This window comes from Microtus pennsylvanicus, chromosome 1, assembly GCF_037038515.1.
Source record: "Microtus pennsylvanicus isolate mMicPen1 chromosome 1, mMicPen1.hap1, whole genome shotgun sequence".
Lineage (NCBI taxonomy): Eukaryota > Metazoa > Chordata > Mammalia > Rodentia > Cricetidae > Microtus > Microtus pennsylvanicus.
This window is the reverse complement of record NC_134579.1, coordinates 77,407,021-77,428,779: the sequence shown is the minus strand read 5'-3', so window position 1 is coordinate 77,428,779 and position 21,759 is coordinate 77,407,021. Positions and strand designations below refer to the sequence as shown.

The 21,759-nt window shown below is 42.1% G+C and overlaps 1 protein-coding gene across 1 annotated transcript in view; it reads left to right on the top strand.

Annotated features, from left to right (window-relative positions):
* Window positions 1–20,854, top strand: part of Snap29 (synaptosome associated protein 29) — a 29,182-nt gene extending 8,328 nt beyond the window's left edge. Inside the window, exons 2-5 of the mRNA XM_075970270.1 lie at window positions 9,405–9,601; window positions 13,211–13,296; window positions 16,662–16,760; window positions 17,785–20,854. Of these exons, the coding sequence (XP_075826385.1) occupies window positions 9,405–9,601; window positions 13,211–13,296; window positions 16,662–16,760; window positions 17,785–17,942 (540 nt within the window). The 3' untranslated portion in view covers window positions 17,943–20,854. The remainder of the gene's footprint in view (window positions 1–9,404; window positions 9,602–13,210; window positions 13,297–16,661; window positions 16,761–17,784) is intronic.
* Window positions 20,855–21,759: the final 905 nt, after the last annotated feature.

Here is a 21,759-nt window from a genome sequence, read left to right as displayed (position 1 = left end):
AAACATACCTAACTTGACTACAAGTTTGATTGTTAGAGTAACTACTAACCTCCATTTCTTAATTATCCTAAACATTTTTCTTTTTTTTAATTAATTAATTAATTTATTATGTATGCAATGTTCTGTCTGTGTGTATGTCTGCAGGCCAGAAGAGGGCACCAGACCTCATTACAGATGGTTGTGAGCCACCATGTGGTTGCTGGGAATTGAACTCAGGACCTTTGGAAGAGCAGGCAATGCTCTTAACCGCTGAGCCATCTCTCCAGCCCCTCCTAAACATTTTGTAATAATAACTTTTAATAACTAGAACTTTACATTACATTTTAAGTGAGTTGCATAGGTATAATACCTTAAACAAAAGTAGAAACATATATGTAATCTTACATATGTATCAATGTACAAAAATCCATACCAATGTAAAATATTTGAGACTAGTAGTTGCTTTTTAAGTTTAAAAGTAGATTCAATAATCTACCCTTTTGTACTATCATCGCTGTATCTCCTTTTTTCTTTTTATCCCTTATCCCCTCATTTTTCCTTCAACACTAGATAAAAAGAAGGATAGAGCAAAGAAAAAGAAAGAGATTTCCAAATCTAACTTCCTTTGCTTAGTTTTCTCCCTATGACCAATAACAACTTGTAACCAACCCTTCCTAAATGATAACAAGCATCCATAATCCACCAAATGACCAAAACCTACCCACCCGACCTCTTGGGAATGGGTGTATTGTGTTCTTAAAATTGCTTCCTAATATCTGGGGGTAACAGCATCTTTAGGGAACCCTGAGAAAATTGGGATCATGGCCAAGTTCTGGGAGAGCTAGCTGTATCATTTGTCATCCAGTGTCTGTGTGATGGAAAAGTGCAGGGCTTAACTGAAGTTGTGGCTGGAGTAGTCTGTGAGGCTGGACCATCTTAGCTAGCTATTTTCAAATTGTCTTGGGTACAGATATTTGAGGAAATGACAACAGAGGCATTCTGTGAGACTGGATCACCTGGGCTATCTCTCTTGTCTTCATTGGTGTCTGGTTTTTTTGTTCTGAAAAACATAAACTTTTGAAGGTAATATACATATCTTCTTTAACACAACTGTGGAATATTCAGTGTACACAAATCAGTTAAAGATGATTTTCTGCTCTATGTTTGAGCAGGTAAAAGGCATCTGTAAACTTTATAAGTCTGTTTGGACTGCATAACCAAACTAATAAAAATATCCACCCATGCTGTATGAAAGATTGCCATGTAATGATAATAAGTCATGAAGACTCTGTAGCCAACAAGATTTATCCTGTCTCATCTAGTCTCAGAACTATTCCCATGTAGAGGGATCAACATATACCTCATCTGTCATGTAAGTTTTCTTGGTTTCTTTCTAAATGTCTGCAGCCAAGATTTTCAGGAGGTCTCCCCCAGTCAAATCTGATCTTTATTAATTTTTCAGGAATCCTTAGCTTTTCTTTTCCTGTAGATACAAAAGCAAAACCTCTCCCCCAACACAACACATTTTCTGAACTTCCATTCTGAAGTTAAGACATCATATAGGCTAGTTTAATTTAATAGTTTTTTTTTCTACAATCTAATGTCTGTCCTCAGCTGCTGTTTTTTCTCAATGAGCATTTAAAAAAAATTTAAAGTTAATAAATCACTAGATAATCTATCCCTGGGGGGTCTTTGTTACCCCTTTCTGTTTATTAAGCATCTCTTTCAAAGTACTGTTGGAGGGGCTGGAGAGATGGCTCAGTGGTTAAGAGCTCTTCCAGAGGACCCGGGTTCAATTCCCAGCACCCACATGGCAGCTCACAACTGTCTGAAGATCTAGTTCCAGGGGACCTGACACCTTTGCACCAATGCACATAAAATAAAGTTAAATAGAAAATTAAAAAAAACAACAACAAAGTACTGTTGGATTTTTCTACAACTTCCTGTCTTGTAGGATTGTGTGGTATACCTGTAATATGCTTTATGTTGTAATATTGCAAGAAAAAAACTGTTTCATTTTACTAGAGCCATATACTGGAACATTGTCAGTCTTAATTTGTACAGGCTTCACATAATAGCCATAATTTCTAATAAATGTATAATTACAGAATCAGCCTTTTCAAAACCCAAAGCTGTTGCACATTAAAATCCTGACTATGTGTCTATGGTATGGTACACATACTTTAATTTTCCAAAATCTGCAAAATAAAATATCCACTTGCCAAATTTCATTTCTTTGGGTAACTTCCTACAATTAAGGGAGTGTAGTTATACAAAGAAAAAGTACAACATTTCCTTATAATTTGCTAGGCTTGTTGCCAAGTGTCAGAAAAATCTTTCTTTGAACCTTTCCTGTTAACATGGTGTTTCTTATGAAAGTCTGAGGCTTCTAGCACATTTCCTATTAATAGCTGATTAATTTCATCATGACCTTGTGCTACAGAGCCTGGTAGACCTATATATGATATGATAGTGTTATTTACAAGGGATGATTTCTATTTCTGATGACCTGTTGTAGTTGAATAAGACAGCGAAGTTAATTCTGAATCATCTGGAATAAATTCAGTGGTTTCAATATGCAAAACAACTCTTTCTGCATATAGAGCATCAGTCTAAAAATACCATGAAAATAACATATAATTCTGTTTTTTTAACCGAAGCGTATGGTCTTTGAGGCACTTTACTTACTTTTCCCGACTTATCACCTGCCTTTCCTGATTGATTTGCATCAGTTTAGAATGTAGGAGCTCCATAAATTGGTGTCACTTTAAGTATATGAGGGAGAATCTAATTAGTTCTTTTTATAAACTGGTCTCTTTGGGATATATGTTGTTAATCACTTCTAAAATATTACTACAAGCTTTTTGCCAGTGTTAATTTTCTACCCATAATGAGGAAATTTCAGCATTAATAAAGTAGCACAATTTCTGCTGGATCTATTCAGGCTAATTGATGAAGTCTCATTTTTCCTTTCAGAACCAACTCAGAAACCCTTTCTACATAAGTCTTTAATTTTTTATTCTGTTTGTGTGCAAAAAATATCCATTCTAAGATATTATTTTTCTCTCTTCATAAGAATTCCTGCGGAAGAATAAGTAGACAGCAAAATAACTAACATAGAATCGAGTTTTGAATCCAAACGATCCACATGTGCATCCTTTAATTTCTTTTCTACTGGATCTCTTAGCCTCAGATGATAATTTTCTTGGACTATTTAAGTTCAAATCACCTTGTAAAGTTTAAAATAAATTGGTTAGCTCTTGAGTAGTCAATCCAATTGTGGGTCTTAGCCAATTATTATCTACCAGCAATTTTTGGAAATCATTTAAAAGTTCATAATTTATCTCCTCTGATTTGTACTTTCTGTGGTCTGATTTTCTGTAAACCTATTTTATATTCTAGATAATTAATAGATTCTCCTCTTTGTATTTTTTCAGGAATAATTTGTAATTCCTAACAAGGCAAAATTCTCTCTCTCTCTCTCTCTTTTTTTTTTTTTTTTATTTTCGAGATAGGGTTTCTCTGTACTTTTTGGTGGTGCCTGTCCTGGAACTAGCTCTTGTAGACCAGGTTGGCCTTTATCTCACAGAGACGCCTGCCTCTGCCTCCTTGGTACTGAGATTAAAGGTGTGCGCCACCACCGCCCAGCTCTGCTTCCCATGTAGATTAGATCCATGTATGTCTCTTTTAGGGTCCTCATTATTGTCTAGGGTCTCTGGGATTGTGAATTGTAGGCTAGTTTTCTTTGCTTTATGTCTAAAAGCCACTTATGAGTGAGTACATATGATATTTGTCTCTCTGGGTCTGGATTACCTGTCTCAATATGATGTTTTCTAGATCCATTCATTTGCCTGCAAACTTCAATATATCATTGTTTTTTCTACTGTGTAGTACTCCATTGTGTAAATGTACCACATTTTCCTTATCCATTCTTCAGTCGAGGGGCATTGGGGTTGTTTTCAGGTTCTAGCTATGTCAAACAAAGCTGCTATGAACATAGTTGAACACATGTTCTTGTGGCACAATTGAGCATCCTTTGGATATATACCCAAAAGTGGTATTACTGGGTCTTGAGGAAGGTTGTTTCCTAATTTTCTGAGAAATCGCCACACTGACATCCAAAGGGGCTGTACCAGCTTGCACTCCCACCATCAATGGAGAAGTGTTCCCTTTTCTCCACAACCTCTGCAGCATAAGTTGTCATCAGTGTTTTTGATCTTGGCCATTCTTACAGTCATAAGATGGAATCTCAGAGCTGTTTTGATTTGCATTTCTCTGATGACTAAGGATGTTGAGCATCTCGTTAAGTGTCTTTCAGCCATTTTAGATTCCTCTGTTGAGAGTGCTAACAGAAATATTTCAAAACATGCACAAGATAAGGCAATTCATGACAACTAAGTCAATACTCCAGAAAATTCTCAGCATCATACACTAAGGGAGAAAGGCAGTGAAAACACAAGAACACAGAGAGAAAGATCTGTCATGAAAGGAACACACGAACAGAGGAGATCTAAGGACTCAGTCATGTCCAATACAGCAAACCAAAAAAGATGAACCGCCCCTAGAAGAAAGAGAAAGGAACTTTCAGTAAACTAAACAACCAGAACAATAAACAACAAAGTTATTCAGGGCTGTGGTGGGGCTTTACTCCCAGCACTCAAGTGGCAGAGGCAGGGGATCTTTGTTAGTTTGAGGTGGACAGTCAGAGCTACACAGTAAAACCCTGTCTCTGAAAACCACAAAAACAAACAAGCAAAAAAGCCAAAGTTATAAGTAATACAAAATCCTTCTCAATTATAACCTTGAATGCAAAAGCCTAGACTCACCAATTACTAAACTACATAGACCTGACTGGAGTTTTTTAAAAGGCAAGGTCTGTCTATTTTCTCCAAGAAATGCACCCAACTAGGAAGGCAATTCATCAACTGAAAGTCAGAGGTTGGAAACCAAACTACCAAACAAACAGAAGTTGCAGACTTCTGCGGGAAGCTAGGATAATGATTTTCATATCTGGTAACGTAGACTTGAGACTAAAACTACTCACAAGGCAGAGCCACTCCTTACTGATATACGGAGCAGTTCACCAGGAGGCCATAACCACTGCAAATATCTTGGAATCCCCAATTTCATCAAGTAAACTCTAAAAAGCAAAAGGACCACATAGATCCTAACACAGTAATTTTGATAGGGAGACTTTAAGACCCTGCTTCCACTCTTAGGTCTTCCAAACTCAAATATTGTCTTTTGGGGGTTATTTTTTGTTTGTTTGTTTGTTTGAGACAGGGCTTCTCTGTAGCTTTGGAGCCTGTCCTAGAACTCCTTTTGTAAACAAGGCTGGCCTCAAACTCACAGAGATTGATGTTTCTGCCTCCCGAGTGCTGGGATTAAAGGCATGCACCACCACTGCCCGACCGAAACTCAAATATTGTTAACAAAACCTCAGAACTAAATTATACCATAAACTAGTTGGATATAACAGGTATCTACAGAACATGCGATCCACCAAATAGGGAGTACATATTCTAGTAGCACAAAGAACCTTCTCTAAAATTTATCACATTGTAAACCACAGAGCATGCCTTAAATTTTAGGCAAAAAAAAAAAAAAAAAGACCTGAAGTAATTACCTACATCTTATTAGATAAAAATGAAATAAAGCTAAAAATCGATGGCAAAACTAACCACGGGGGGCTGGAGAGATGGCTCAGAGGTTAAGAGCATTGCCTGCTCTTCCAAAGGACCCCAAGTTCGATTCCCAGCAACCACGTGGTGGCGCACAACCATCTGTAATGGGGTCTGGCGCCCTCTGCTGGCCTGCAGACATACACGCAGACAGAATATTGTATACATGATAAATAAATAAATAATAATAATAATAAAGTCAAGGTAAATTATTTAAAAAAAAACTAACCGTGGGAACAAAAACCCCCCCACAAATACTGGGAGACTGAATCAGTATGCTTTTGAATAAACAGTGGGTCACTGAAGAAAGCAAGGGCAGGGGGGTGGGAGTAAGATTCTGAGAATCAAGTAAAAGTGAGAGAGCACAGCCCACCAGCACCTCTAGGATACAGCCAAACAGTCCTGTAGGAGAGGTTACAGTGGAGGTGCACCCCTTCAACCCCAGCACTCAGGAGGCTGAGGTGGATGGTTCTCTGAGTTCAAGGCCAGCCTCCTCTACTGAACCAGTTTCAGGACTGCCAGGGCTACACAGAGAAACCCTGTCTCAAACAAAGTAGAGATACAGTTTGATGGTAGCATGCTTGCCTAACGTGCATGAAGTCCCTAGTTAAATCCCCAGTTAAAACCTTATTTTAAAAAACTAGGGAGATGGTCCAGTGGTTAAGAGCAAGAGAATATATTCTAGTGGACCTGAGTTTGGTTCCCAGCACCATACCAGGTGGTTCATAGCCACCTGTAACTTCAGCTCCAGAGAATCTAACACCTCTGGTCTCAGTGAGCACCTACAGTTATGTTCACACACACACACACACACACACACACACACACACACACACACACACATTAAAGATAAAAACATCCCTGAATTTGAGACCAGCCTGATCCACATAGCCTATTTCTAGATCAGCCAAGACTGTGTACATAGTGAGATCTCAAAACAAAAAGTATTCAACATCTTTTTCAAGATTATTTTTTAATTATGTATATGTGGGGGGGTAAACCAGTTGACCTTGAACTCAGAAATCTGTCTACCTCTGCCTCTCAAGGGCTGGGATTAAAGGTGTGTGCAACCATGCTGGTCTTTTTTTTAATATTTATATTTATTATATATACATTATTCTGTGTATGCCTGCAGGCCAGAAGAGGGCACCAGACTCCATTACAGATGGTTGTGAGCCACCATGTGGTTGCTGGGAATTGAACTCAGGACCTTTGGAAGAGCAGGCAATGCTCTTAACCTCTGAGCCATCTCTCCAGCCCCCATGCTGGTCTTTTTAAGTGGGGACAAGTATGGGCAGTGTCCATGAAACTTGAAAGGTCCATAAGATGGGGGAGGGGGACTTTGAATAGGTGGGGAGGATCCTGGAATATGTGATATGTAAGTGGAAGGAGGAATGGGAGGGGGGCTGAGGGTACATCAGGAACAGTACAGTAGGGGAGCAAACCAAAAGTGAGTATGAAAATGGCATAAAGATGGGCTGGTGGGCTGGATCTATTAGTAAAGATGCCTGCTGCCAAGACTTCCCATGTAGGTCCATCCTCAGGAGAAAGGACCTCTGTCAAGTGGTCATCTGACCTCCAGGTGTGACCCCCCACTCCTCAGCCAAATTAATAAGTAAGAAATTTTTTTATTTTATTGATATTTATTGAGCTCTACATTTTTCTCTGTTCCCCTCCCTGTCTCTCTCTTCCCCCCTTCAATTCTCCCCCAAGGTCCCCATGCTGCCAATTTACTCAGGAGATCTTGTCTTTTTCTACTTTCTACTTCCCATGTAGATTAGATCTATGTAAGTCTCTCTTAGTGTCCACATTGTTGTCTAAATTCTCTGGGATTGTGGTTTGTAGGCTGGTTTTCTTTGCTTTATGTTTAAAAACCACCTATGAGTGAGTACATGTGATAATTGTCTTTTTGTGTCTGGGTTACCTCACTCAAAATAATGTTTTCTAGCTCCGTCCATTTTCCTGCAAGTTTCAAGATGTCATTATTTTTTTTTCTGCTGTGTAGTACTCCATTGTGTAAATGTACCACATTTTCCTTATCCATTCTTCAGTCGAGGGGCATTGGGGTTGTTTTCAGGTTCTGGCTATGACAAACAAAGCTGCTATGAACATAGTTGAACACATGTCCTTGTGGCACAATTGAGCATCCTTTGGATATATACCCAAAAGTGGTATTACTGGGTCTTGAGGAAGGTTGTTTCTTAATTTTCTGAGAAATTGCCACATTGATATCCAAAGGGGCTGTACCAGCTTACATTCCCATCAGCAATGCAGAAGTGTTCCCTTTTCTCCACAACCTCTGCAGCATAAGTTGTCATCAGTGTTTTTGATCTTGGCCATTCTTACAGTCTTAAGAAGGAATCTTAGAGTTGTTTTGATTTGCATTTCTCTGATGGCTAAGGATGTTGAACATTTCCTTAAGTGTCTTTCAGACATTTTAGATTCCTCTGTTGAGATTTCTCTGTTTAGATCTGTACTCCATTTTTTATTGGATTATTTGTTCTTTCGATGACCAATTTCTTGAGTTCTTTGTATATTTTGGAGATCAGACCTCTGTCTGATGTGGGGTTAGTGAAGATCTTTTCCCATTCTGTAGGCTGTCTTGTTGACCGTGTCCTTTGCTTTACAGAAGCTTTTCAGTTTCAGGAGGTCCCATTTATTAATTGTTTCTCTCAGTGTCTGTGCTGCTGAGGTTCTATTTAGAAAGTGGTTCCTTGTGCCAATGCATTCAAGTGTATTTCCCACTTTCTCTTCTATAAGGTTCAGTGTGGCTGGCTTTATGTTGAGGTCTTTGATCCATTTGGACTTGAGTTTTGTGCATGGTGATAGATATGGGTCTATTTTCATTCTTCTACATGTTGATATTCAGTTATGCCAGCACCACTTGTTAAATATGCTTTCTTTTTTCCATTTGATATTTTTTGCTTCTTTATCAAAGATCAGGTGTTTGAAGATGTATGGATTTATATCCGTATCTTCGATTCGGTTCCATTGGTCCTCCTGTCTGTTCTTATGCCAATACCAGGCTGTTCTCAGTACTGTAGCTCTGTGGTAGAGTTTGAAGTCAGGGATTGTGATGCCTCCAGAAGTTCTTTAATTGCACAGGATTGTTTTGGCTATCCTGGGTTTTTTAATTTTCCAAATTAAGTTGAGTACTGTTCTTTCGAGGTCTTTGAAGAATTTTGCTGGGATTTTGATGGGCATTGCGTTGAATAAGTAAAAAATTTTAAACTTCTTTTTAAACAAGGCTTCTCTAAGTGGCCTTGACTGGGCTAGAAGTCTGAGGGTAGGGGATGTTACTTTGTTTGCTAATACCTTAGAAAAGAATGGAGGCCACAGCAGCCCTGTAAGAAACCAGACAGAGCATGGGCCTGCCTAGAAGTCACACAAGCGCATCTGTCTCTTTCTCCCAAGTTCCCAAGTTCTGGCATTAAAAGTGTAGGCTACTGTTCTGGCTACACTGATTTTTAGACTGGGTCTCACCTAGCCCAAGCTTGCCTCAAAGTCACTCTATAGCCAAATATAACATTAAATTAATCCTCCAGCCTCCACCTCCCAACTTGTGGGATTATAGGTGTGTGTGTCCATGCCGGGTTGATACTAAGGATCCAACCAGGATTTTGTGCATACCAGATAAGCGCTCTACCGGCTGAGCTACATTCATTCCTAGCCCCAAACTTTAATATACCTTGATTTTGGAAGTAGGGGGAATGGCGTGATGCTACTGCCTCTTGCCTTCTGCAGGAGCTGGTCCGGCAGCGAGGAGTCCTAGAACACACCGAGAAGATGGTAGACAAGATGGATCAGGATCTGAAGACAAGCCAGAAACATATCAACAGCATTAAGAGTGTGTTTGGAGGATTTATCAACTACTTCAAATCCAAACCAGTAGAGACTCCACCTGAACAGAATGGCAGCATTGCCCCTCAGCCCAGCAGCAGGTGAGTGTGTAGCATCTGCAGTCTGAACATGTGAACAGTAGAAACAGCTTCTGTGGAAGAAGCCACGGCAGGCATCCTGGAACTCTGTAGTCACCTGTGAGAAGGGACTTACCTCGGACATGCTCAAAGAGAAGCTACTCTACTTACCCCCAACTGTGTTCATCTGATTGATGAAATCCTACTCCAGTCATTGTGACTCCATTCTTAGAAAGTTTAATCAATACAAATGTGACTCATTTACAGAATGTTTTCTTACCAAGTTCATCCCAAAAGGCGGACATAGTGGGGCCTGTGTGTAATCTTGTTGTAGGGACTGAGGCAGGAAGATAGCAAGTTCAAAGCAACCGTAGGCAATTTAGTAAAACCTCGTTTTAGAAAAATACTAATAAGCCAGATGTGGGGGCTGGAGAGATGGCTCAGAGGTTAAGAGCACTACCTGCTCTTCCAAAGGTCCTGAGTTCAATTCCCAGCAACCACATGGTGGCTCACAGCCATCTGTAATGAGATCTGGTGCCCTCTTCTGGTCTGCAGGCATACATGCAGCCAGAATACTGAGAATACTGTACACATAATAAATAAATCTTTTTTTAAAAAATGCCAGATGTGAGGCAGAGGCAGGCGGATCTCTGTGAGTTCGAGGCCAGCCTGGTCTACAAGAGCTAGTGCCAGGACAGGCTCCAAAGCTACAGAGAAACCCTGTCTCGAAAAACTAAAAAAAAAAAAAAAAGCCAGATGTGATGGTGCATACTTGTAATCAAAGCAACTCAGGAAGCTAAGGCAAGAAGGCCTAGATTTTAACACCAGCTATGAGACAGGTCCTTAAATAAATGCTAATGAGGTGGGCTCAGCAGATAAAGGCCCTTGCCGCCAAGCCTGATGACTCGAGTTCAGTCCCTGGGATCTACATGGTGGAGAGAGAGAACAAACTTCAACAGCTTTTCCTCTGATCTCTGCACTTAATATACACACAAAAAATAAATAAATGTAGTTCAGTATACCATATATACGTACAACATATACATGTATGGGCTAGGGATGTGGTATATTGGTAGAAGACTTGCATAGCATGTGTAAAGTCCTAGATTCCATACCACCACCACCACCACCACAGAAAAAGGATCATAGATATGAGTAATGTAAAAAAAATCTTCTTATCCGTCTTCTCTGTATCTAATCTATCTATTAATTTCTACTTTAAAATTATAGATTGTTTACCTCAAATTTTTTGGGAGGAAATATAGTGAAGTCATCCTTAAGGACTTGACAGGCTTTGGCACTGCCTGTTCAGAAATAAAAGGCAGGACTTGAGAGATGGCTCAGCAGTGGAACACTGTGCTTTCACAGAGGACCTGGGTTCAATTGCCAGCACCCATGTGGTGGCTCTCAGCCATCCATAAAACAGTCCCAGGGAATTCAATGTTCTCTTTTGACCTCAGAGCACAAACATGGTGTCCAGACATGCTTGCAGGCAAACACTCATGTATATAAAATCATCTTTAAAAATAAAAGACAAAAGAATTGGGTATTTGTTAAAAACTAATGGCCACTATTCATGCTTCAGGTCATTTTTGTTCTTTGTTGTTTTGTTTTAAAGTGTTTTTGTTTCGGTTTGGTTTGGTTTTAGTTTTGTGCATGTTGTGGAGAGGGGAATCAGCCATGTGCAGAACACTTGCAGGAATTTATTCTCTTCTTCCTCCATGTGGGGCCTAAAGATTAAACTCATGTTGTTTCATTTAGTGACAAACCTTTACCTGCTGAGCCTTCTCTCACAAGCCTTTGTTTTGTCTTATTTTTTGAGAAATAAGTAACAGGTAACCAAGGCTGGTCTTGAAATCACCATTTAACTGAACATGATCTTGGATTTCCTGATCCTCCTGCTGTCATCTCCCAAATTCTGGGAGGATAGTCTCGCACCTCCACACACAGTTTGAAATACTGTTTTACTAGTAAAGTCTGGATATATAAGGATTGGGGATGTAGCTCCATTAGCAGAGTACTTGCCTAGCATTTGGAAGCCCTGCTAAATCTCCACTTCCAAAGGGCTTCAGAGACAGGCAGTGGGATACCCTGTAGTAGGCATTGTTTTCTCACTCCACATGGTCTTCAGCCAGTCTCTGAGCACTTGCAGTTCTCTGACTGGTGGCAGCTTAGTCAGAAGCTTCTGCAACACTGGTGATGCTGGGACATTTGCAGCAAGTGCTTTTGCCAGGTGGCCCTTACCCATGATTGTTTTGAGCTAGTAACTCCCCAGAGCTGTACTTCTTCACAGCAGACTTCCTGAGCAGCTTCAGATAATTTGGAAAGCCAGCTCTAGACCTTTGGCAAACTTCTGCCCCTTCTTTTCCAAAGCTGTTCTCACTGTTGGGGTCACTTAGCTCTTGTGGTAGAAGAAGATGCACCACCTGAGGAAGAGTCCCCATGCCACAGTGATGGTATTGGTCCAGCTCGCTCACTCGCCCTCTCTCTCTCTCTGCCACTACCTCCTGCAAATTCTTTTGAGGGCTGGGTGAGTTAGAGTCTCATGTAGCCCTAGTTGGCCTTAAACTGATAATTTAGCCAAGGCCAGCTTTGAATTCTTTGCCCTTCTACCTCCATCTCTAAGTGCCAAGAATACAAGGATGTGCCACCACTACAAGAAGGAATTACAGATGTCTGTGAGCCACCATGTGGGTGCTGGGAACCGAACTCAGGTCCTCTGCAAGAGAAACAAGTGCAGGCTCAGCAGTTAAAAGCACTAACTGGTCTTCCAGAAGACCCAGGTTCAATTTCCAGCATCCACATGGCAGCTTGCAGCTGTCTATAACTACAGTTCCAGGGGCCCTGACACACTAATGCACATATGATAAAAATTTTTAAAAAGACCCTATTTTGTGTATGGGTTTTTAATTAAATTTTTTGTTTTGTTTGTTTTGAATTTGTGCCTGTGTGTGTGTCTTGTGTGTGGATACCCACAGAGGTCAGAATAGTGTTAGATCCCATGGAGCTGGAGTTACAGATGGTCGTAAGCTTCCCAATGTGTGTGCTTAGATCTGAACTTGACATCCTCTGGACGAGAAGCAAGTGCTTTTAACTGCTGAGCCATCTCTCTAGCCCTGCCACTCTGGGTTTGTTTATTGTTTTTGTTTTTTGAAGACTTAAATTTCTAAGTTGATTTACCTGTCATTCAGGTCATATTTAAAAGCCATTCTTTGCTTAGGTTAAAAGTGAGTGATAGATTTTTATGTTATTATCATAATAAAAGAAATGTGGGGCCAGGTGAGGTGTAATCTCAGAACTTGGAAGGTGGAGGCAGAAAGATCAGGAAGTTAAGGTGATCTTCAACAGCTACATGTTGAGGTTGAGGCTAGCCTGGACTACACTAAAAAGAGGAAAATAGATCATAGGTCACACTTTGCTGATCCTTCATCAAAGGCACCCACTTGGTCTGTTAATGGACTTTTCATCCACCTGACCCAGGACTTCCTGTCCTGAATAAGGTCTTCCTCGGCCCACTCTGTGGCTCCAGAGTGGATAGCAAAGGGAAGCCTTGGATATGTGACACAAAGGTGAGGTGGAAAAGATGGTAACATTGTCATGTGTTTTCCTTTCATGTTTTCTTTTCATCTGAAGATTGAAAGAAGCCATAAATACAAGTAGAGAGCAGGAAAGCAAGTACCAAGCCAGCCACCCAAACCTCAGAAGACTGCATGATGAAGGTGAGTGAGCATGTGTGTGAGAACTCGGGTGGGTCTCTGTTGGCCCTGGAGCACCAGTGTGGGGACAGCTGTCTCCACAGCACCACATGCTGGGTGATGACATCAGGGACACAGGGTGTTCTGCGGATCCAGAGGTATGTGTTATGGTAGGGTTCCCTCCCTTCCTCGCACCCCCATGGAGTTTGGTTAAGGAAGTGTAGCTCTGAGAAATTCTAGTAGTAAAAAGCCAATTGTAAAGCTAGTTATTACATAACACACCTATAATCTCAGCCCTTGGGAGGTAAAGGTGGGCCAATCAGGATTTGAGTCTAGCCTCAGTTACATGTTGAACTTGAGGCTAGCCTGGGATATATGAAACTCTGCCTCAACAAACAAAACAAGAAGAACCCCCCCCCAAAAAAAACCCTTATTTGTAGGAACAATCCTTATTGTAAATAAAATGGTCCTTAGAGGTGTTTTCCTCCACCCAGGATTCATGAGTATGTTAAGACCGAAAGAATATGGTTTTGTATGTAACTAGAGTGGCTAATCAGATGGCCTCTTGAAATAAGAGAATTTATTCTGGGGTGTCATGTTGGGTCCATTTTCAGCATGTGGGTCTTTCACAGTTGGAAAATAAGCCTGGTATAGTGGCTTATGCTTGTAGTCCCAGCACTCAGGAAGTGAAGGAAGGGATATTGTGAGTTTGAGTTTGGGGTCATTCTAGATTATATAGCCAGACTCTCAGAAAACCAAAAACAACAAATGAAACTGCCAGGTGCTTTAGTTCTCTAGAGGAACAAGACCAGAGGGATGAGAGTACTTGTGTGCACGTGTGTCAGAATTTAATGAATCACTTCAACATAGTAACAACAGCAGAATCACACCTGAGAGCTGAGACACTCAGTCCTTGAAGCTGACACCTTCAGCAGTGGGAGGAGTCCTACCACAGACATCTCTTACTGGGAGTGGCCCACCAGTGCTTACTCCGTCAGTAATCCCAATCTAGTGACCGAAGCCTGGAAGAGTCCTGCAGAACCTCTGGTCCCACATCTAAAACAAAAGCTTGGAAAAACTGGGTCTACTCTCAGGGAGGGTTCAATTAGCCCAGCAGATCAACTTTATCTGGGCTCCTAGCGGGTGCCCCCAGAGTCTGCCCACGTCAGTCAAGGTGGTCAGGACAGGTCTTCAGGTGAGGCTCCCTACGCAGGTGATTCTAATTTGTGGCAAGATGACATTAAAACCAGCCAACTAACCAACCAGGTATATTAGTAGACGTGAGAGATGGAGGCCTGAGGATCAGGTGCTCAAGGCTGTCTTTGATTACCTAGAAAGTTCAAGGCCAGCTTGAGATACAGGAGACCATCTCAGACAAGACAAGGCTAAAAATAAAATTTAAAAATAAGGAAAGGGACTAGAGAAATGGCTCAGTGGAAAAGAGAGCTTGCTGTGAAAGCCAGAGGACCAGGGTTCAAATCACCAGCCCTCATTTAAATGCCACTCTGTGTGTATCTGTAATCCCAGCATTACAGGGCAGAGACAGGTGGATCCTAGCGGCTGGCTAGCTTGTCTAGCCAAGATGATGAGCTTCAGGCTTTATGAGAGACTCTGGTTTAGAAACAAAGGCAGATGTTGTAGTGAACGTTTCTGTTGCTGTGATGGAACACCAAGACAAGGAAGGCAACTTAGAGAGCTTTTGGTTGGGCTTATGATTCTAGAGGTTAGAGTTCATAATGGCAGCAGGAGCAGTTGAGAGCCCACATTTTGAACACAAACAGAAAGCAGAGAGCACTGGGGGTGGTAGGAAGCTTTTGAAGCCTCACAACCCGCCCTACTTAGCACACCTCCTCCAAAAGGCCACACCTACTAATACTCCTCAAACAGTTCCATCAAGTAGAAACCAAGTATTCAAACATGAACCTATGGAGGCCATTTTCATTCAAACCACTACCGTGGAGAACAGGAGAGGAGACTGTTCTCTGGTTCCACAGGACTCTGCATGGGCACTTGCACACATAAGTGTGCATATATACCACACATGCACAAATAAAAATAAAGGAGAGAAGCTGCTTTTGGCCAATGGCTTAAGGGGAAATAGCCAGGCCAAAAGCAGCTTCTTTATTCATTAACCAATAAAAGCAACACATATACAGAAGGATTTCCCACACCAGGCTTCCTCTATGAAGGTATCTCTTTCCTTGCTCTCCCTCTCTGTGGTTTTTTTGTTTTTTTGAGACAGGGGTTCTCTGTAGCCCTGGCTGCCATGCAACTTACTGTGTAGATCAGGCTGATTTAGAGATCTGCCTGCCTCTGCCTCCCAAGTGCTGGGATTAAAGATGTGTACCACCATGGCCCAGCTAGTTGGATTTTTTTAAAGCATATTCATTTTTGCTCGCCTGCTCGGAAGCAGGCAATAAATAAATAGTCAATCTTAAGCTTAATTTTGTAACCTAACTCCATTTCCTTTTGTCTCTTTGAGATCATCTTACTGTAGAGCTCTGGCTGGCTTTGAATTCATGATTTTGCTGCCTCAGCCTCCCAAATGTTGGAGTTTCGGCTGCAAACCACCACTCCAAGTAACAGTTTGATCTTTGCTTTGTTTCGTGTCTTGTATGGTTTGATGGTTTTACTGTGTTTCTTTTGAGACTGAGTCTCATTTAGCCCAGTCTGGCCTCTAATTCATTAATATTCTGACCGTCTTGCTCCATGTGCTAGATTACAGGCATGCACACATAGTTTAACAACTTTTGATTTTAAACCATCTGTTCCAGCTCTGCCAGATGTAGTAGCATGCACCTGTAGTCCCGGCTATTACAGAAATAGCTTGAGCACAAGAGTTTGAGGTCAGCTTGTGCAACATAGTGAGGCCCTGTCTCAAAAGCACACATAACTAAGCTCACATTACAAGCTCACAAAATTAAGAGGTAGACGAGTTCATGGAATACCTCTGCTGTAGAGTGCTTGCCTAGCATGCACGGGGCCCTGGTTCCAATCCTCAGCATAAAGAAACAAAACAATCTGTGTCCCAGAGCTTGCCTGTGAGCTTGTAGCTCTGCATTGACAGTTCCCTGTTGTATTGTTACATACATGCCTTTTTCCATATCTCACCTGGTGACTTGTAAGTTGAGAGTCATCAATCTGCTAATGTTGGGGGACAGGCTGGAGCGCAGACTTGACTTCTCCAGCCTGTAACCCTGTCCCATTCCCCCTCCTGTCTCTCTGCATGGCCTCAAAGCCAGCCACCTCCTTCCTCCCACCCTTTTCATTCTTTCCTGGTATGAGTGATCCCTGGGGACAGATTCCTAGGACTTCGGAAAAGAATGGGCCAATTTCACAGAAGAGCAACCTTCAGTGAACTGTCCCTCTGGTGTTTCTTTCTGGACTAGACCCCATCCCCAAAGAGCCCGCTTCTGCTGTGACTACTGATGTTTACCCAAAGAACTCGAGCCTTCGTGCCTATCACCAGAAGATCGACAGCAACCTAGGTAAGTCTGGGAACTACACAGCCTCCAGACAGCTTATGCTGGGCACAGCCTGGGCACCCAGCCACATTCTTGCTTCCTCTCCATGTCACAGCCCACACAGTGTCCATCTTACTGCCCCGCTCTCTCGGGAACCCGTCCACTTCTCTCCATTTCCTGCTGTCTGTCAACCAAGTCATCCTCACCACTTAGTTTAGACTCCTGACCAGACCCAGGCATCTCTGGGGCTTATATCCTGTATCTAGGATAAAGCCGCATGGCTTATGTGGGTGCAAAGCATCTGAACTCAGATCTTCATGCTTGTTCAGCAAGTGCTCACACCAGAGGCATGTCCCACAACCTACCAGGCTGTTTTAGCTCAGCCTTTTTTTTCCTGTCCTTACTGTCCTCAAACTCAAGAAGCTTCATGAGGCCTGGGTGAATACCCATTAAACTTTTACTTTCCAGGAAACACAAGGTCACAAATCCCTGTAATCCCAGCAATTGTGGCTACAATAGGATTGCAAATCCTGGGCCAGCCTGGAAAATGAGTGAGATCCTGTCTCGAAATGAAAAATATAAGGAAACTGAGGGTGTGACTCAGTATCAGAGTGCTTCCCAGCACATGCAAGGCCCTAGGTTTTCTTCTCCAGCACTATGGAGGAAGATGCTGTTTGTGGTAGTGGCCCTATGATCTTTTCAGGCAGCAGAAGCAGGGAGGTCACTGTGACTTCAAGGCCAGCCTGGATTGATAGTGAGTTTCAGACCACCCAGAGCTGTCTATCAAGACTATGCTAAAACACACACATATAAACAACATACTAACTGTGGTTGTCTGGGGAGAGGAGAGAGGTAGTGGCTTCTACTTAGGTTAACCACATAGTACTCTGTAGTAAGAATATTTCTCTTCATGTCTGTGTTTTGAGACATTTGCTACAAGCTGTGATAGTCTCTTAGACAGGACTCTGGAGTCCAGATGCCACTGAGCATCCAGAGGGACAGGAAGCACCTGGAGATACTGTGACTGCCTGTCACTTCCTTTTCACAGATGAGCTGTCCATGGGACTGGGCCGACTCAAGAACATAGCCTTAGGAATGCAGACGGAAATTGAGGAGCAGGACGACATTCTTGACCGGCTTACAACCAAAGTGGACAAGTTAGATATCAATATAAAAAGCACAGAAAAAAAAGTTCGGCAACTCTAAAGAAACTGAAAAAGGAATTCTACTCAGTTGTGATAAAAAGATTCAAAAGCCTCTTTTAAACTCCTAAGGAATGTTGTTGATTACATGGTATGTAATTTAACATGTGTGTTCAAATGTGGGTCTTAAGAAATTTTAGTTTCCATGGAAAAATACATGTGTTCCACATTTTGGTAAGATCAACACCTCTGAAGTTCTGTGAGCTGTCTGCTGAGTTGTAGTATTAACATGGCAGACTAATTGTGAACTTGAGCCTTGGACTGCTGTGCTAGGAGGGGAAGAAACCTGCATTTCTCCTTTCATGAGTATGTGCACAGATGTGGGTAGAATGTCAGCCTCAGAATGGCTGCCTTCTGTTTACTCATTTGCTGTGTTTCTCACTCCAAGGCCTTAATGTGAATTCAGATGTGAAGGAACCCTTGGGCTTGTGGCAGGAGGAAGGGTCCTTCCACACCTCTACATGTCAGTCATTGTGGACATGCCTGCACACACACTGAGCACACTGTAGCTCTCTCTCCCTGAAAACGACCCGTGTTAGATCCAGAAATGGCCTCTGTTCTTGTCCTGTATTTCAGTAGAAGGATTCAGACAGAACGGCTAGACTTGACACCTGCAAGTGTAGATACTGGATAAGCCCTTCTTCCCCACCTACTTTCCATCTCCACGGCTCAAGGCCATCCAGATAGTTGATGGGGAGGGAACCCATGTGGAGTTGATGGGCCTGAGTATCACACAAACAAAAACCTTTCCACTGAGCCCTCTGCCTATGGGAATAATACCAAGGCAGTGTTTATGTGGTGCCTGATGTCTCCTTATCCACCTGGGACCTCCACCCAGTCTCTGTGTTTCTACAAAGTGCCCACCTAGTTTGAGGACTTAGACCCACAAATGATACTAACCTTCTGTAAGACAACTTGACCAAGAAAAAGCCCGGGTACAATTTTAGCAGCTAGGCATGTTGATTCCCTTCATCTTTCAAATGAAAATATTTAGAAGCATTAATTAAAATTGATTTCTAGAACAATTTTTCCTTGTTTTGGTACTTCCAATAAAATCACTGAAGTCATAGAGTACTTGACTATCTTAAAATCAAATTCACATATTTTGAAGATGGTAAATGGATCTTTTTTTAATAGTAAGGTAAAAAACTAAAATGCCAGTACCTTTTTGCCTTAAAAGATGGCTTGTGTACCATGTTGGGACCCTTCCTTTAACATCTGGAGTCTACAGTATCATAAGCAAAGCAAACATCCGGGCTGTGGGGGTGGCCCAGTGGTTAAGTACCTGCTCTCCTCTCTCAGGGCCCTGGGTTGATCTCTACCACTGGGTCGAGAAACTGAAAATGGCAACAACATGATTACTGATCATGTAGCGACTTGTACATACTCCTGTCACAAAATACCCAACCTTTCTGACAATACGGAGTCAGAGAGACACCATGTCGCTGCCAGAGATAGACGCTGGAACATTACCCAGTAAGCCGCTGCCTCATGGCAATACACAGATTAATGGAGATGGGTTAATTTAAGATATGAGGTAGCCAGAAATATGCTAAAGTCATTGGCCAAGCAGTGTTTTAAGTAATATAGTTTCTGTGTGATTATTTCGGGTCTGAACTGCTGGGCGGCTGGGAAACAAACAAACGGCCTCTTGCCACAGACAAAAAGGAGTGCCAATGTCCTTCTGTCCCTAGATCTGAAGATATGATTGTGGTGGACCTTGGTGAGCTCAAGGCCAGCAAGGACTATAGACCAAGACCCTGTCTCAAGCAATAGAGAGACCAACTCATATATATTTCTACTTGTGATTGTTTTCAGCTTTTCTGTTTTTGTTTTTTATTTTTCTAAGACAGGGTTTCTCTGTAGTTTTTGGACCCTGTCCTGGAACTCACTCTTGTAGACCAGGCTGGCCTTGAACTCACAGAGATCTGCCTGCATCTGCCTTCCATGTGCTGGGATGGGATTAAAGGCTGTGACACCACCGCCTGGCTGTTTTCAGTTTTTCTATAAAACCTTCCATGTGTCATAACTATCGCTTTTTATCCGCATCAGCCATAGCCTTGTGGAGTTAATCACCTGAGAGCACCTTCCCTTAGCAGCCAAGTGTCCATAGTTAGTGGACTTGAGGCAAAGGAGCATTTGATGCTCCTTCCTTCGTTTTGTTAAATTAATGATTTCAATCTGTCTCCTTTCCCAATCTTTTTAACTCCATGAGTGTGAAACCTGTCTTCCTTCTAATGTTTAGCATCTAAACCACTAGAGGGCCTCGAGCATTTTGTTCTGTTCTTCAGACTCATGCTGTGGTCTGCTGAAATTGTCCCTTGGCCAGCTGGAGACTGCTGGTACCATTAAAGGACCTAAGGAAGGTCCAGAGTCCTTATCACATGATAATTGTGACCAGATCTGCTGGCTGACAGGTGGAATCACAGCACTTAGGAGGCAGGAGGATTGCCGTGAGTTTGAGGTTCAGGATGAGATCTTTTCTCAACAGAATTCATGGCTGTGGTGGGGAGAGGAAGGACTCATCCGTGCACGCTGGCCTAGTAAGTTAGTGGCAGTGGAGTGAAATGGGCTTCTAATGTCACAGAGCAGGCCAGTGAACATATCCTTGACATGTGAGGTCTGCAAGACAGACTGACACAAACTGTCTTCAGGAAGGTGACGTTTGTAACTTTAGGTCAGCTATATGCTAAGCGTGCTACTAAAATAAGTGCACTCTCCTTCCTTCTATCACGTACTGACCTAGAGTGACCTCATGAATTGTTTCTCCTCATTCTGTAGGAGAGGCCCGAAGTTCATTCATGTAATAACTAAAAAAAGATAGCGATGCGTTTTCTCTTTCTCCTTATAAATAAATGTGTGATTTTAAGTGTATAATGTATCATTTAGTAAACATTTTCTAATTTGCCTGAATAAGCCTTTTTCTTCAGGTGTGTGTGAGTGTGTGTGTGTGTGTGTGTGTGTGTGTGTGTGTGTGTGTGTGAGAGAGAGAGAGGGGGGGGGGGTCAGGTGACCCTCAGGTGGTGTTATTTAAACGCTGTCCATCTTGTCTCTCACTGGCCTCAAATTCAACAGCAAACAAAAACAAAAAGCCACCTTTTTCTTCTTCCTTGTGCTGGGATTTCAAGCACATGCCACCATAGTCAGCTTTCTTGTAATGGTCCATGAGATTCAGGGATGAGATAGTTTGGGTCACCAGGCTTGCTTTGCAAAGACTTTACCAAAAGAGCTATCCATCTCCCAACCCTGTGTACAAGGTTTTGGTTTGGTTTTTGTTTGTTTGGTGGTTTTTGTTTTTATTTTTTTAGATAAGGTTTCTCTGTGTAGCTCTGGCTGTCCTGGAACTAACTATGTAGACCAGGCTGGCCTCAAACTCACAGAGATCCACCTGCCTCTGCTTCTTGAGTGCTGGAATTAAAGGTGTACACCACCATGCCCAGGTGTACGGAATATTTTCTTAAGGTTTTAGTTTTTGTTGTTTGTTTGGGGGGGGGTGATGTCTGAGTCAGAGAGAGAGAGAGAGAGAGAGAGAGAGAGAGAGAGAGAGAGAGAGAGAGAGAGAGAGAGGTGTGAGTCAGAAGACAACTAAGGATTTTGTTCTCTCCTTTCATCATGCGTTCCAGGGATCAGACTTTTAGGCAAAAACTTTACATCGTGGGCCATTTTGCTGGCCATTCCGTAGGGGTTTGAAGTCTACTAATGTTGTAAGGCATTGTTAACTCCAGCGAATGAATTATGTGCAAAGTGGTAAACTACCAGGGAGCATGATAGCACATTCCTGTAATGCCAGCATGTGAGGTGAGGAGTGGAGGCAGGAGGAT